We start from the raw sequence: 17,922 nt of genomic DNA, 5'->3' as shown, positions 1-17,922 counted from the left end.
TTTCTACAAAAGGTTAAATTTTGAATAAAGCTTTCGCATTCATTTTTATCAAATTGAACTTAGACTCCTAATTTTCGAAGATGTTAAAAATGGTGCGATGCGGACATAGATTTTTGTTACAAAGTGATTTATTAAAAACACCCCCGCTGTTTTTTTGTTTTTTTATTATTTTTTTAATGAATGATTTCCTGTCTGTCTCGGAATTTGATATACAAGTTAAGTGAATGTAAATCTCTCAACATAATGATAGCGGAAACGGACAGCAAAAAAAAAAAAAAAAAAAAAATGCATACTCCTACTAAACTGAACATAATTATTTGACAGTCGAAGTATTGGTGTCATGTTCATACTCCTTTTAAAATCTACGATTTTATTTCTACGGCATTTACTAAACCATTTGTGATTATACATATATCAATCATGTCTACGTCGTCGGCTGTTGTCAGGGATATAAATATGTAGTTGTATCTTCATGTTGTGACCATCACCAAATTGCAACTCCTTTAACTTGTCCCAATCTTCTCATTGTCATCTTTGTGAAGAATATCATAGGCCTATGCATGATCAGTCAGTCGGTTCCATGACATTTGCTCCGGCGACAATTGCTCCGCTTTAAATTCCACACACTAATGGAATGACCAACTTCAACCCAAGTTTTAGCACTATATCCTACCCTAGCCCTAACCCTAAACCTGACATGAAATTATAATGCAACCCTAACCCTAACCGGAGCAATTATTGTCGCCGGAGCAAACGTCGTATCACCAGCTCGTCAGTCAGCAGTCGGCGTATCGTGAAGCTCATGCCTGGTCAGAAACGGTAAAGGGATGCATAATACACAGCACAGTTTTAGAGGAGATGACAAACTCGCATGCTATGCTTAACATGCTTAACATGTCATCCTTTATCTATAAAAAAAAATTGTGCATCTTCTTTTCTACTTCGGTCACATTCACACTGGAAAAATGTAACCGGGGTTTAATGATAATGCGAATACTGTTTTTATATGCTGGTAACATTATCTATCCCAGGAGTTTCTGATTATGTCGTCTTGGTGTCCAGGTGCTTATCACATTCATTATTTTCAGTATGTTAATCCGAACACCCGAGTACTAAAAGGCGATAAAATTAATATGACGTATTCAAGATATTTACTTTTATCCTTACCCCTTCGCATTCATGCTCCTTGACACTGTTTTGCAGAATTTATACGTGTTTGCAACAATGCCAATTTTAAGTTGGCCTTATTACTAGAAAAAATTGATGTTTTTCTGAAATATAGATATTTCGGTATTCATCACAATAAAAATTATTATTATTCAGTTATCTTTAGTCTATTAGAAGCCTATAACAAAAATCTGCAAAAATGCCTAATAAGATATATAAGCATATCTTATTATGTTCTTCGCCCTCTAAACTTCAGATTAAATCATCCATTATTTGCTTTGTTTTCTTTAAATTATTATACATTTTCACCATGTGCAGTGTGTTGTCCAAATTTGCACATTTAACCTCCTGTAATCTTACCCTGTCTGGTTAAAGTTCAACTTTAAGTTAAATTTTATCTTCAATTCAATTTTTTAATAACCAAACTTTGAATAAAGATATCCAATCCAAAGTAAAAAAATGCGATTGAATAAACAACCTGAACAATGGACTGAAAGTATATATTTTTTTAAAACACGGAGGTATTGTCAAGTCAGCTCCTGTGATAATACATTGAAGGATTTGATAAATGGATAAAGTTAAGAGAAGCGGGGAACAAGCTCACGTTCACACTCCATCGGTGGAGCTGCTACATCAGTGACGGTGTCCTGCGTATTATCTCATATCGCTGGTATATTGACAGAGATGACAGCTTCAAGCCGCTGAGCGGATCATCGGATCACTGGACAAGGCGACTTCTGATATTCTCCTTGATTTCTACAATGAGATGGTGCTCATAAGCTGTACCATGGCTGTACCATTCAAATGTAATTAATAGGAGAGATATGTTTACCCCCACCCTGAACGTTATTGTACCAGACAAGTCTTCTTAAAGGACATGTCCACCCTCAACTAAAAGTTGATTTGAATAAAAAGAGAAAAATCTAACAAGAATAACAATGAAAATTTCATCAAAATCGGATGTAAAAAAAGAAAGTTATGACATTTTAAATTTTCGCTAAATTTCATAAAACAGTTATATGCACATTCTGGTCGGTATGCTAATGAGGAGACTGGTGACGTCATCCACTCACTATTTCTTTTGTATTTTATTAAATGAAATATGAAATATTCTAATAATTCCTCCCTGAACATGTGGAATTAGCATTGTATCATGCTATATGCGTCAGTTAAGTTGGTCCTTATTGTCAAATCTGTAAAAATGAAATATTGTATAATTCAAACAATAAAAAACAAAAGAAATAGTGAGTGAGGGACATCATCGACTATCTCATCTGCATGTCACTAAGTTGTGCATATCACTATTTTGTGAAAAATAAGCGAAACTTTAAAATGTCATATTCCTTATTATACATCCGATTTTGATGAAATTTTCAGCGTAATGCTAGTTAGCTTTTTCTCTATTTATTCAAATCAATATTTTTCTGGGGTGGACTTGACCTTTAAGTAATATTATAAATCGGATGTTTAGCGATTGAAAAATGGTATGAAAATAAATGAGCCAAGGTACAGAGAGTATGAGAGAGACAGAGGGGGGGGGGGGGGATGGAGTGATACCGGGTGTGGGGCGAAGTGGAACACATCGGATACGTTAAGATGCTGGCTACATCTCCACGCAAATCAACATCCTAAAAGGGGGATATGATTGAGACAAAATGTATGTTATTCATTTTGTCTTTTGTTGCTTTTATTTTGATCAGATTAATGTGATGCTGGCCCAAAATAGCAATTAACTATTGCTCAATATACATGATATAAATTATGTTTTTGTTATTGAAATGAAGGTTTATTATTTAAGGTGTTTTACAAGAAACATTAATATGTTCTCTTGAAAGATAAATGTCGGCACCTGATCTATTTAACTTTGGAAAATGTTCATAGCCAACATGAGCATGATGACGAGGATAGACACATAGCCATGAGCGATGTTACATAAATAGTTCTGGACCAATACCTCATCGGCGTCTGCTTGTGGTATATCGAGTAGTAATTATTCACACCTAAGATCGTGAAGGCACCAACCTTGGATCATGATCGCAGAGTGGAACAAATCGAAATCGCCTATCTTGTCGTTATCTTCAATCGATCTCATTTGTCAGGGGGAGGGGTAGCCTCTTCTCGAGGCCCCGGCGGCTGATAATATATATCGCCTGCGCCCGCCAGACCTAATGCGAGTTAGGGAATCTCTCGCTTCGCTCGGGATCATAATCGACATACCAAGAGTAGCCGCCGGGGCCTCGACAGGAGACATTTGGAGGGGTGGGGTATAGTCCAGGATAGAAGGGGTCGAACCTTGTTTTTTTATATATACAATGTTTTTTGATGGTTTTTTGTCAATTCGAGGGTGCTGATTCCGAATCTGAATGATGCCACTCGTGTAACCTTGAGCATTTTCTGCAAATTGGCAAAATCCAATATGGCCGCCAAAATATTCAAATTACCCATGAAAATCATAAAATTGTCCACACATTGGCTATAAAGTACATGCAATTGTGCTGCCGGAGTGAAATAATATCTGAAAAATGATTTTGTCAAAATATTTATTTTCTTGATATCAAAATGGCCGCCATCATAGACCCCTGTACAATATGAATGGGGAAAATTAATTTTTACAAAATTGAGCACTGAAATGCAAGTAATTATGATCTATGAGTGAAGCAATGTCTGAAAACATGATTGCTAACGATATATATCATTTGTTATGTCAGTTATGTGATAAATCCTGTATTTTGATATTCAAAATGTCCTCCCAAAGCCCTAACACTATTATGTACAATGTGAATTGTGACACAAAAAAATCACAAGAGTGAGCACTAAAATGCATTTTGTTAAGATAAACGAGTGGAATACTGACTAAAAACATTATTGTTAACGAAATTTATTATTTAACATGCCATGTATGTGATAAACCCTGTATTTTGATATTTAATATGGCCGCCAAAGGCCCTAAAATTATAATCTACGATGTGAGAGAGGACAAAAACAATCACAAGGTGAGCACTAAAACGTATTTTTAGTGGTAAATTAGTGGAATACTGTCTTCAAATATAATTTGCAACGAAATATATTATTCGGGTTTCATATTTGGGTTAAATATTGTATTTTGACTTTCAAAATGGCCGCCAAAAGACATTGACTGTATTATGTACAATCGATCTGGGAAACCAATTTTCACAGGAGTCAGCACCATAACATGCATATAATTGTGATTTAAGAGTAAAATATTGTCTGAAAACATAATTTCTAACAAGATATATCATTCATTCTGCCAGGTAGGTGATAAATATTGTATTTTGAAAGTCAAAATGGCCGCTACAGGCCCTAACGGTAGGCCTATTATGTACTTTATGAATGGGAACATATAATTTTAACAGAATTTGGCTTTGCTTGACTAAATGGTGTTGCGTGTATGAGTGAAATATCGTCTGAAAATATGATTTCTAACCAAATAGATAATTTCTTATGTTATTTAGGTGATAAATGCTATATTTAAATTTCAAAATGGCTGCAATATGTTTCTTTGTGGAAATTATCTTTCCCCATTCAAAGTTTACATATTAAGATAAGGGACTATGGCGGCAATTTTTCATTTTTAAAAGGCAGCATTCATCACCTTTATGACACAAGCTATGATATATTTCGTTAGAAATCATTGGGTTTAGACAATACTTAACACTTACATCAAAATTAAGCCATTTTCATAGTAAAAATTTTGTCAAAATGATCTGTCCCCAGTTACAATGTACATACTACTTTGGGCTATGGCAGCAATTTTGAATTTCAAAGTAAGGCCTTTATTACCTTCTCAACCATTATGTGATGTATTTAGTAAAAAATCATGTTCAAGACCAAATTTTACCTATACATCACATAGTTACGTGCGATTTTGGTTCTCATTCTGGTGATTATTAGTTTCCCTATATGCATGTTACAGAATTTGTAGGGGCTTGTGCGGCCGTTTTGAAAGTCAAAATATAGTATTTATCACCTACATGGGAGAGGAAATGTTATGTTTCATTAAAAAAATCAAACAATATTTTCCTTATACAACAAAATTATATGGATTTCATAGTCAGGCTAATCCTAATTCTTTCAAAAGTATTTGTCCCCATTTACATTGTAGATAATACTGTAAGGGCCCATAGGGGCCATTTTGAATTTTACAATACAGCATTTATCTCATGCATGAAAAAGGAAATGATGTTTCGCCAGAAAACATGTTTTTAGACAATATTTCACTCGTAGATTACAATTACATTCATTTTATTGTTTTTACTCTTGTGAAAATTAGTTTCTTCATTCGCTTTGTTCATAATACAGATAGGGCCTATGGCAGCCATTTTGAATGTCAACATGCAGCATAATTACCGAAATTGCAAGGGAAATTATATGTTTTGTTAAAAATCCTTGTTGTCAGACAGTGTTACACCAATATTTCGCAGTTATTGGCATTTTAAAGTCAAACAAATTCAAAGGTTGTGAAAATTATTTGTCCCCTTTTATATATTGTACACAGTATGAGGGGTCTATGACAGCCATTTTGAATATCATAATACAGCATTTATCACATTAGATAGTATACAAATGACATAGTTTTGTTAATAGTCATGTTTTCAGACAGTAGTCCACTCGCAGGTCACAATCACATGCAATAATAGTGCTCTTGTTTAAAAAAATTGTTTTTCCTCATTCATATTCTACATAATAAAGTATACAGGGGTCATGGCGGCCATTTTGAATATCAATAAAATAAATATTTTGTCAAATATCGCTTTTCCAATTGGTATTTCACTTCTGCACAACAACTACATGCATTTTATAGCTAATGTGTGGGCAATTTTATGATTTTCATGGGTAATTTGCATATTTTGGCGGCCATATTGGATTTTGCCAATTTGCGGAAAATGCTCAAGGTTACAAAAGTGGCATCATTCAGATTCGGAATCAGCACCCTCGAATTGACAAGAAACCATAAAAAAACATTGTATATCTAAAAAAACAAGGTTCGACCCCTTGTCTATGGGGCCTATCCTGGACTAGTACATGAAGCTGTTCGTATTCACTCGTGTAGGACGACGAACGACTATTCGAATACCAAGTAATCGCCCGTGGCGTTTTCAATGTGGCATGTTTTTTCACTAAAAGTTTAATTTGAACTTTTGTATTTGTTTTAACTTTGAGATGTATAGGTGTATCTTTTTCTAGGAGTAAACGAATGACATATAAGAGTAAATTGTCATACATTATCAATATAAAAAAAATGAAGGATCCATCAAAAGCAGAGGCTTCTAGCTTGTGCATTGTGGACCTCTCAAAAATAAAAGCTTTCATTGATAACCAATGGACAAGACGCCTATACAGCGTGTCCCAATAAAAATGTCCTTTTGATAGAAAAGTTAACCAAAACAGTTTAAATTTCATGATTGTGATAAATAACGTGTTATCGGGACATTTGACGAGTTTTTATTCAGAGAGAAAATAAATCTGACTTCAGTGATCAATAAAAAAAGCCGGGAAAACATGATTTATTGAAATGAAAGTGAATCATGTTTCGGCCTATGTTAGGTCCTCAAGGTGCTCCTATTATTACATCGGCTAGTCTACCGATTCCGGTGCCCACAGCTTTTTGAAAAATAACTTCCTGCCTGTAAGGTCAGCTCATTTTTTAATCAATTTCTGGCTGAAGGAAATGACGCCATGGCTGGGAATGGGATTCGAACCTGCAACCCTCTGTTTCAAAGTCCGGAAACTATTCCACTGGGCCATAACGCTCCACAAATTCAAACCTAAACGCCTCATCTGTGCATTGTATATTGCCAAACCTTAAAAGGCATTTGGGAGCGTATACTTGACTAATTTATAATGTTGTTTATAGAGGATCGAAATACTGCATAAACTATGGGATTACGTTGTCATGGCAATTGTGATGCGTGGTTTATTATAAGCTTTCACCTCCTATATTGGAGCTGCAAAAATGTTTTGCTGGAATGGAAGGGGAAAAAGATGGAATGATAGAGTGGGAGACATGGGGAGAAAAAGAGAGGGGTGAGAGCGAGTGGGCGAAATAGACCAGGGGAAATGAGAGGGAAAAGGAATGAAGGAGAGGGGTAATGTAGACATATGGGAGAGAGGAGGAGGGGCGATGGGGAAGGGGTTTAAAGGGCGGGAGAGAGCGAGAGCGCGGGAGATGGGAGGGGAGGATGTATGGGATGGTGTGTATATGTGTCGATGTGAAGAGAAAGAGCGAGAAGGGTGGCGGAGAGTAGCGGCTAATAATTTATCAAGGCAACTGTCACAATCTAATGAAGATATGGAACTCTGTGATATAGATTTATTGTTTATGAAGAGCTTATAAATGTGTGAACATGTAAAGGATTAGCTCTTTACTTTGATAGTTTACTGTTATTATGACGAGCTTATGTGTGAACATGTAAACGATTATTGGGAGGACTTACAGCCAGCAGAATTGTAAAGTAGTCGTTTAGAAAAAGAAAGTAGTAGGCCTATTTTGACGACTGCTCCATGGTTAACTTATGGGCAATATTATTTAGTGTTCATGTTTTGATGCACAGTATGCATCTGTATGGGTATACTAGTAATGTAGTAGCAGCAGTAGCAACAGTATGATAACAGTAGTAGTAATAGTAGTGGTTGTAGTAGTAGTTTTTGTAGCAGTAGTAGTAGTAATAGTAGTAGTGGTAGTATTAGAAGAAGAAGAAGAAGAAGAAGTAGTAGTAGTAGTAGTAGTAGTAGTAGTAGTAGTAGTAGTAGTAGTAGTAGTAGTAGTAATATTAGTAGTAGTAGAAGAAGAAGGCGTAGTAGCAGTTGGAGTAGTAAAAGTAATAGTAGTAGTAGTAGTAGTAGTAGTAGTAGTAGTAGTAGTAGTAATAGAAGAAGAAGTAGTAGTAGTAGTAGTAGTAGTAGTAGTAGTAGTAGTAGTAGTAGTAGTAGTAGTAGTAGTAGAAGAAGAAGAAAAGAAGAAAAAGAAGAAGAAGTAGTAGTAGTAGTAGTAGTAGTAGTAGTAGTAGTAGTAGTAGTAGTAGTAGTAGTAATGAGTTTTAATCGTGTATAGAGGTAGATGGATGGGAGATGTATTTCGTCGTGTTTGTATAGCAGGTGTAGTCTCGTCATTTTTGGATGGAAATATAATAAACTCTATAAGTATAACTACAAGTTTTACAGCTATAAGGTATGGTCATGATATTGAAGATAATTATGATGATGATGATGATGATGATGGTGATGATGATGGCGGTGGTGATATTGACGATGATAATGATGAGAATAATAATGTTAGTGATGTTGCTGCTTTCATGGTGATGACGATGTCAATGATAATGATTATGATGATGTAATGATGATGCTGATGCTGCTGATGATGATAATGAAGGCTGTCAGATGCATGATGACGATCGTGATAACAATGCGCCGATTAGGACAATGATGGTTTCTGTAAAGTTGCGAGACAATATCATTAATATTTATTAGAAGGTAGGGGTTGGTGACGGGAATTCGTTTCACAAATTTCCATCTCATTCGAGATCTCCGTGACCCGTATTCCCTTCAGTCCCATTTATTTCCTACAACAATCACCAAAACTCGCTTACCTATATGCATTGCAGTCTAAATACAAAATTTGCCATGAAGTAGACCTTCAAAGGGCTCTCATTTATCAATTTCCTTGGCAATCAACGATGAAATGAGATGGCCATCTGGCAAGTTCATTTTCGTCGCTGCTATCTCAGTCTGACTGCTTCTGTATTTTCAGGCTTTGTGTTGGAGTGATGATTTATAAGTGGTTTGCTAGGTGTATGACCAGGCTTTTCGGCTCCTTCTCAACGTTTGGTAAAGATGAAAATCATGTTACTTTAGACATGCATGCACTTAGTAGCGTAGAAAATGCACAAAACATGAATTTAAGATAAATGATGAAAATTGGTTTTAATTTCGTTTGCTCGATTTATTTTTATCTCCCCTTTATAATTGACTGGGATGAAAGGGTGAAAAGGAGGTATATATTCTATCGTGATAATATTTTCCCGTCAGTGTGTTGAGGCGATCTGCCCTAAAATATTTTAATTATTTTTGTTAAAACGAAATACTTCTTCAATCTAATATCACATTTCGTACCTTTTCCAGGGAATCTTTAGATTAAAATATATTCGAACCATGTCAGATATGATTGTTGGTTAGATTATAATCTTGTTAGTTAATGAATATTTCTTCTCCCTTTTTTTGTTTCTGCTCTACAGACTTCCTTGCTGAATGCGTCAAAAGCAGGAATAGAATCGAGGGCTCGAGGCCCGCGTTTCCCGTACGTCAGCCACGAACAGACTGATGCGATTACCAAGCGTTTGGCAGTCTACATATCGATACAGTCACAACATTCTGAGCTATCTTCGCCAGCAGATGAATACATAAAGGCCTATACACGCACGACGGAGGTGTCAAAATAAAATCATCTTGGGTGGATAGAGCCGTTCTCCGTATTGACGGTTTATTTGAGATAGAGGCGGGATATTAAAGATTTTATTCAGCAAGGCGACAGGAAAGGCAGACGGTCATGACAACGAAGGTTTATAGTTGCGATATTATTTTACATATATAATAGGAGTGTATAAAGCAATCCACCTCTGTTTTCTCTGCCCTTCTGACTTCGAGGACCGCTGTTCATCATGTGTGCTTCATCTGTGTTGCAGTATATCAAAAGGAAATCATAAAAACACAAGCGGAAACGATTAAGTAGACAGAGAGACTGTGTTGGTATTTACTTCACTCATTGCCTTGGATTTCCTGACTGTGTATATACAAATCATTCAAAATCCTAGCTAATAAAGCAGTACTATGGAAACTTATTGAGAGTGCAGTCAACTGACTGGATATTTGTTGAATACATCTGTTTTTTCCCTGATATTTTCTTCAGAAGCAGACAAAGCTCCAATATCATACGCTTATATGTAGTTCATTCATGCTGCATGGGAATAGATTAATTCTTGAAGTCCTTGAATTCATAACATTAATTTTCTACTTCCAGGGTATTGGCATGACCTGATGATGTTCATAGAAACATTGACACTGTACTGACAAGCATCACAATTGGTAGAGGTTAACTGCCACCTGTTGGCCTTTGGCTGTGCAACACCATGCACACCAAGTAACATTTAACACCATTTCAACCTTTCAATGTCTTCGCGTTTTATGAAGCATATACGAGTCTGTTTGGCTGAGCCACATCACTGGTCAATGGGAGATGGATAGATTTATCTTTAGGAAGTTATTGAAGCGAGTTGCTGTAAAAGTTTGAATTATTCATCTAAAGCTTGAGCATCGCTGAATTTTAACTCGTGCTTTCTAGAGTCATGATCGGCAATTGATTTTCTTCTGTCGCCCTTAAAACAACCCGCAGATTTGCAAAATGGATGTATAATTTCGTCTAGACAACCGCCTGAGTGTATTATAAGGGGTGAAAGTGTTGAATCGAAACGGGCACTCCTCTTTCTGCTTTACATCCATTTCACCCTGCAGCAATGAACGGATGGATTACATGGGGAAATTACAATCTCAGCTAAAATCTAAGCTAACCTTTCACTCCTGTGTTTAAAGTTAATGTTACCCATGACCCGTGATTGATTGTTCATCGAGTTAGTGACGGTGGTATCCGGAGAGGAGGACCAAATTCTGCTCTCGGCGGGTGAACTCTCTGCCATTCCACATCATTGCCAATCAAAGAGATTAATATCACAGGAGGCGATGAAAGCAACCACAATATAGCAATGAAAGCACGCCTTCAAGTTCAGGGGAAAGTTATACTTGCTTAAACGACCTTGAGATGATTTACCGCTTATGATGCTTCTCAAGTTTTAGTGAAATACGTGGTTATATTTACGTTTTTTATCGACAGTGTTCAAACATTCCGAACTGCATAAGCCAACGATATTATACACTGGAGACGATTTCTGGATAAAAGCGAATCTTAATTTATTTCAGCCAGCATCGAAAACGTCAATCTATTTATAAGTTGATTTCGCAATTGAAATGGAATGAGTTATTTTTCTGGGCCAATTTTTTTGTTCTCAGAAAATGATATTGTAATGTAATCTTCTAACTATGAGATCCATTTCGCCTCCGCATTGTTTTGTACATTCCCGAAAGTATTTGTGGCCGAAAAAGTGGATGGCAAGTAGCCTTTAGGGGGATTTGGTTGTCAACGGTATGGCTCTTGGGGAATTCATGACTCGTAAATGGGTCAAACCTTTTATCGCTTTCTTCGCTTTGACTCTCGCGTCTTTATTAGCCTTCGGTAGCTTCACATCACGCATCGGCATCGGAACGATGTATGCAAATACCGGTGAACGCAAAGCTCGGACACGAATGCAGAAAATAGTGGATCGATCCCGCAACACGGCACGCTTTTTATCAAGTCCGCCTCTGGAAGGTTATTTCACCCCTATGTATGGTAAGGAGAAAATTGCCAGGACAGAAACTGATAATTTCATTCCAATTCGTAAAATTATTCATGATATTAGTAATTCATCGTCGAAATCTTTGAATTCTTTAGAGAAATATGACAGCTCCGATGGAGACTGGCTGAACCAAATGCAATTAAAACATACCAGCCAACGTACAAGGAAAAGAGTTGTCACAAATATCTCAAGAATATTTTCTGAAAGGACTAGTCCTGTAGGTTTGAATAATTTGGATAGTAGGACTGATAACAAGAGCCGTAGAACTAAAGAAAATGTTAGACCAACAACTTTCAAACCTGTTTTTATTGTTTTAATGGGACGCATGCGCACAGGTTCAACTCTGATTGGTGAAATCTTTAATCAGAACCCATCGATAGGATTCCTCTACGAGCCCCTGCACGCAGTGTGTGATTGGAGCAAGAGAGGAGTTATTCATAAATCGCATTTTACTACAGCAGCTAGTACCCTCTTAAGAAAACTCAGTTCTTGTGAATTTCCACCTAGCTTTATCTCTAGTATCAGTAAATGGACAGTCGGGGGAGGATTCCGTAGCACCCTCATCCAGCCTGTCTGTGCAATGACGAATTCCTGTAGACACGCATCGTCAAACATGCTTCGCCATCAGTGCCTAAAGTTTAAGAAGTACAGAGGGATAAAGACAATCCGTGCTGACCTTAATATGCTACATAGACTGATTGAAGAGGACAAAGTGGATGTCAAGATATTGCATCTTGTACGAGACCCTCGAGGAGTAGCGAATTCACGGCGTCAGGTCTACTCCGTCGATAGTAATTCCATGCAGCGGCGGTTAGCTGCACGCGGTTACCGCCACCGCGTCCTCCGTGACCACCCTGCGGTTAATCCGCTTACCGCTCAAGCCAGGAAACCATTTCCGTTCTACAACGACCAGTTACCGGCGCCGAAGACGCGAGGAACGAGACTGGATATTCTAGGTCTCATGGATACTTCTGATGTGTTTCCACTCCTTAACACCATTCCAGCGTATTGCAAATGGTTGGATTCTACCATCACACTAGCACAGAAGAAACCTGATTGGCTTAAAGGTCGGTACAAGCTGATCCGCTATGAAGACTACGCGGCATCACCACTAAGCGTCACTGAAGACGTTTACCGTTACTTCAATATGTACCTTGACGATAAAGTACGACGATGGGTAGCGAACAATACGGAAGGTAACGTCGTAGGAGGCGACATACTTTACGGATCACATAGAAACTCTTCGGAAGCAGCTTTCAAGTGGAGAACGGCCATGACGTCAGAAGAAACCTCACAGGTTGAGACATTGTGTGGTGATGTTATGGAACGATTAGGTTATAGGAAGACGTCTAGTCGGGTTCGGCTGGACGACCTAAATCATTCTTTATTCCTACCTATTCCAGATGATATACCACGAGAATTATGATAATTGTAACCGCGTTTGTATCCATGCTTTATCAAGAGTGTATAGGTGCGAGAGCAGTTTAACGCATTGCTTCGCGCAGAAGCACCCTGACCATGTTAGCGCACTGCTCAGAGCCAAGCTATATAAGAGCATAGAGCTATTACAGAGCTCCATGCTAAGAGCGTTTTTTTTGTTACCTGATACGAAAATATCATACTAGAGCTAAGGATGTTCTTGCATTAACACAAATAATCACAACGCACAATTATTACATATTGAATGTTCATTTACATGTATGTCACATTTTAAAGTGTCATTTAATTACTTGGTGTGATTTGTACTTTGATAATTTGGCATAATTCTACCGTGTGATAATTGAGAGTCAGGAAGCTGTTTCAGCATTGAAATACTTACACATAGTTTCAAAAAGTTGTTTCTAATTGTTCATGATTTTACGAACATATGTAATATGTAAAATGTTTTAGAATTAAACCATTGTTTCCTTACAAGCACTTGAATGAAACAGACATGAAAAATAATAGTAAACTACTTTGTCAAATTTTGATTAACATTATTGTGAGATATGAAGGCATGTGTTTGTCTGTAACTGTCCAGTAATCACACGCAGAATAATATTGGCCACTAACTCTAGTACAGCTTGAAATTGCTTCACGGTTTAAATCAATCACGATCGTTGTTGATATTTGAATTTGACCTTATATCTTTGTTATGAGGGAATGTCGATTATGTTTAGACTACTGATGAGATATGTATATATAGAACAAGAATGTGAGAAATTGCACTGTCTACCAACTAAAGAAAATTACGAAAAGTTTGTAGGAAACGGCTCCTGGTCGGGGCAGTGTGATGTTTTCTCACATTCTTTTCAATGAATCTTTGCAATCATATACCGATGTAAGTTACCAAAATCAGTATTGTCAGTGAGACTCAAGAAAGCTAAATGAAAGTTAGGACACCACAACTAGGTTCTCTGACATTTTGGCCATAACCTTCCTCATGTTCTATAGTCTGTTAAGTTTATGTACCTTGCTACAAACTCATCTGTTAGTGTGTGTTGATATGTTGATATTTAGAGGAAAAATAAAATACTATAAAAACTAAAAAGAAAAAATGAAACTACTTCATTTAAGTAATTAATGTAAAGTTGGGACCAAAATTAAGCTTTCCATTTATAGTCTTGTTCATTCATATACATTTATTTCATTCATAGATTAAAAATACATTTACAAACATGTTAATATACTGTTGAGGTATGATTTTATACATCGATCTAGCATTATTTGATTGATCAAAATTTTCATGAAACAGGAGCCTAGAATTATTTAGAACGTAAGACAATGTTATGTAGGCCTAATTGTAATTGATTCAAAGGTTTGAATTTGTAATTGGATATCTTGATAGTCCTGGGATAAACGGAACAAAACAATGTAAAATTATTATACAATCTTATTATGCTAATGGGTTCAGTCCTCGTCTTCGACCATGCACACTAAGAACATTAAGAAAAGAAAATTAAGTTCAACTTTGCCTCTTAAAAGGTGCAGACCATTTTCACATTGGGAGCACATTTAAGGTGCGACTTTAAAGATGCAACTCGCACCTCTTTGAAAGTTGTAAATTAGCCTCTAAAAGGTGCAGAATTGCACCACGAAAGCACTTCTTTACACCTTAAAGAGAGGTGCAAAGTTTCCCTGTGCGATAGTGATCTGCACGTTTCAGGTGCAAAGTTGATTCTATCGTGACGGCCACAGGTCCAACTCGGCTGACACGCAGTTCTCTTAGTGATGTCGATAATATACAGCAATTTAGTTCAATTCAGGAGAGCGTTTCATCAATATTTTTTCCGACAAGTTGTCAAATCTGACATCTTTCATTGATCTTGATTGGCTGAGAAGCACTGTTACTATGGTGACTGTCGGATAAATGGGACTTGTCGGAGAAACCGTCCTTTCATGAAACGCTCCCCATACCAGATCAGTGTCGATGTGGTAGTTATCGTTCGGGAGTCATTGAATACATTATGAGCTGTAAACAACTATTGTGAAACACGACACAAAAGCCGAGGGGAAAATCGGTCAGATTGTAGAAGAAATTAGAAGTGGATTTACAGGTAAAGGACATGCAAGTTTTCATTTTCACTTTTTTTTAATGACACTTTTTACTTGTAGATTAAGAAGACATTGCAGTGGTACATGTGAATGATGTGATAATAATCCATAAATCCACACATTGATGGAAATTGGGAAAAATACACAATGTTCGTTTAATTCTCATGACGTGCAATATGACATTTAAAAAATATAATTATGTGTTTATTCCATCTGCAATGACATTTAATTCTGCATAATAGAATTAGCACTCATTCGTATTGATGTCTATCAAATATCAAGGCATGAGTTACTTGAGATTAATGTTCACGCTAACCTAGATTCTGGCGATTGTCAATTTAATCACTTCTGATTTAAACAATCAAAATAGTTTTCTTTGGGAAATGTAATGACTGGAAATTATTTTAGCGATGCATATTTTGTTTAGTACTTGGACCAAAATGAAGAGACACAAAGAAATCGTCACTTTTAAACATTTTACCCGCGCATTCCGGATGGAGAAAGTTTTTTCAATAATATATACTGTACATGTATTCTAGTGTGTGATGTGTCTTAATCACAATAATAATTATGTATATCTCTTAATCTCTTTCCTCTGGATACCTACATGCCCACGTATGTTTTCTGTTTGTTTTTTCTCTTTCTCTTGTCTCCCGCCCTCTCTCTATAGCCTCCAAAATGAATACATGTTTTTAGGAATGATAATTTTCTTGAGTCATGATGTTGCTTTTTAAGTCGTGCAATGTCAGAAAAGTGTTTGTACAGTGTTGATTATTGCATCTCGATACAGAGTAAATGCAGGCACTTTGTTTTCAAATATGAATATGAAACTGGAATAAATTATGTACACACTTGAAAATTACTAGTACTGAACTGCGTAATTATGGGTCTTCTTTGTTTATCAATTGTACTGTACTACAAGATAATGAATGACCGTTCATCTCTTCATGCATGTCATAGTAGTAATTTACCCCCACCCCCTCAAACCGACGGCGGATTTTAAATAATGCTTGATTAAAAAAATAGGGGTATTGTTATATGTCAAGCTACAATCTTGAAACACGTTATTAAAGAGAACCTTGCTGTGAATATTTAATCTTAAACTTTAGACAGTAGGTTTCCAGGTGAATAATCATGATAATGTATATTGTCTGATCAAGTTTGCCATCTAGGGAGCTATCAGCTAATAGAGTTTATTACTGCAGTGACAGGAAGAGGGGGAAAGCGTAAGAATGTCGGGGTGGGGAGCATAGGCGGGGGATGATCCCCCTTAATTTCTTGTTGATAACCTTTTTTTTGCTTGTCAAAAAAATTTGTTGGTCCCCCCTAAAACTGTGGTTGATAACATTTTTTTTTTGCTTTTCAAAAAATTTGGTGGTCCCCCCTAAATTTTTTGGCTTCCACCGCCAATGGTAAGGAGCCGGACGCTGGATAGGTTACGTTCTAAGAATTTAGCCAAATTTGAAGAGAAACAGTATTTGATTGGCACATGGGGTAATAAAACAATCAGATTATATAAAATTGAAATTATTACTTCCACTTCATTAAACGTTATACCTTTTAACATGCTCCTTAAACATATCAAATAACTGTAAAAAAAAAGTACGGAAGGGGCTTCATATCGGTGAATTTTGGGGCTTGATTTCCACCACACTGAATTGGGGGCGCCGAAAAGAGGGAGTAGAATAAGAGGGGGCAAAAAGAAGAAGAAAATGAGAAAGAGAAATAATAAAAAGGTAAGAGGAAAACAAAATGACAAAGACCAGTTGACAGGTAAAAATTCCACTCGCGCTTCAGGCTGGCATTTTCTGTTTGATGAGATAAGTATCAGTGGCGGATCCAGCCTTCGCGTATTTTGAGGGGGAGCAGGACCCCGGGTAGGCGTAACTAGGCGCCAAAAAGGGGGAAGGAACGAAAGGGAAAGAAAAGAAAGAGAAAAAAAGGAGGAAAAGAAGAAAAAGGGGAAAAGAAATAGAGGACAGAAAAAAGCAAGAGAACGAAAACAAGGGGGAGAAAGGGGTATAGGAGAGAAGCGGGGAAGTAATAAAAAGGCGGGGGCGCCAATTTGATGTTCGACTGGGGGGGGGGCGTCAAATTCATATTCGACCTTTTAGGCATAATTCTGTATTAGGACCCACTCTTATGAGAAGTTGAAATTAATTTAAATCACAGAGTGCTTAAAATTTGATGCTGTCTGGTCCTATTTATTTTTTCAAAAAGTGGTATTATAGATCATATTCATTGATATTATTTTTCCCGAACACATAAATAATAAAAGTGGTCTTCAATTGCCCTTTTTTTCACGTGAATATGAAATAAGGTAATCCAACATGCATTTAAAGGACAAGTCCACCCCAACAAAAGGTTTATTCGAATACAAAGAGAAAAATCCAACTAGCATAACACTGACAATTTTATCAAAATCGGATGTAAAATAAGAAAGTTATGACATTTTAAAGTTTTGCTTAATTTTACAATTTCACTGATGACATCATCCACTCACTATTTCTTTTGTATTTTATGATACAACATAATTTTTTTTTATGAAGTAATCTAATTTCCTTCTCATTGTCAAGTGAAACGACAATTAATTCCTACCTGAAAATGTGGAATTAGCATTGTTTAATACTATATGGTTCAGTCAAGTTGGTCCTTATTGTCAAATATGTAAAAAATAAAATATTGTAATTCAAACAATAAAAAACAAAGGAAATAGGGAGTGATGGACATCATCGACTCACTCATTTATTCAAATCAA

The 17,922-nt window shown here is 36.5% G+C and overlaps 1 protein-coding gene across 1 annotated transcript; it reads left to right on the top strand.

The window, feature by feature from the left end:
* Positions 1–9,423: 9,423 nt before the first annotated feature.
* LOC129277900 (carbohydrate sulfotransferase 1-like) lies at positions 9,424–16,026 on the top strand. Its single transcript, XM_054914083.2, has one exon. It carries the CDS (start codon positions 11,380–11,382, stop codon positions 13,054–13,056), a length of 1,677 nt encoding a protein of 558 aa, XP_054770058.2. The 5' UTR covers positions 9,424–11,379; the 3' UTR covers positions 13,057–16,026.
* Positions 16,027–17,922: the final 1,896 nt, after the last annotated feature.

This window comes from Lytechinus pictus, chromosome 15 (genome assembly GCF_037042905.1).
Source record: "Lytechinus pictus isolate F3 Inbred chromosome 15, Lp3.0, whole genome shotgun sequence".
NCBI classification, from domain to species: domain Eukaryota; kingdom Metazoa; phylum Echinodermata; class Echinoidea; order Temnopleuroida; family Toxopneustidae; genus Lytechinus; species Lytechinus pictus.
This window is presented reverse-complemented; position numbering and strand designations above follow the sequence as displayed.

Coding starts and splice junctions, on each gene's coding strand:
- LOC129277900 (XM_054914083.2), top strand. CDS start 11,380: ATGGCTCTTGGGGAATTCATGACTCGTAAATGGGTCAAACCTTTTATC.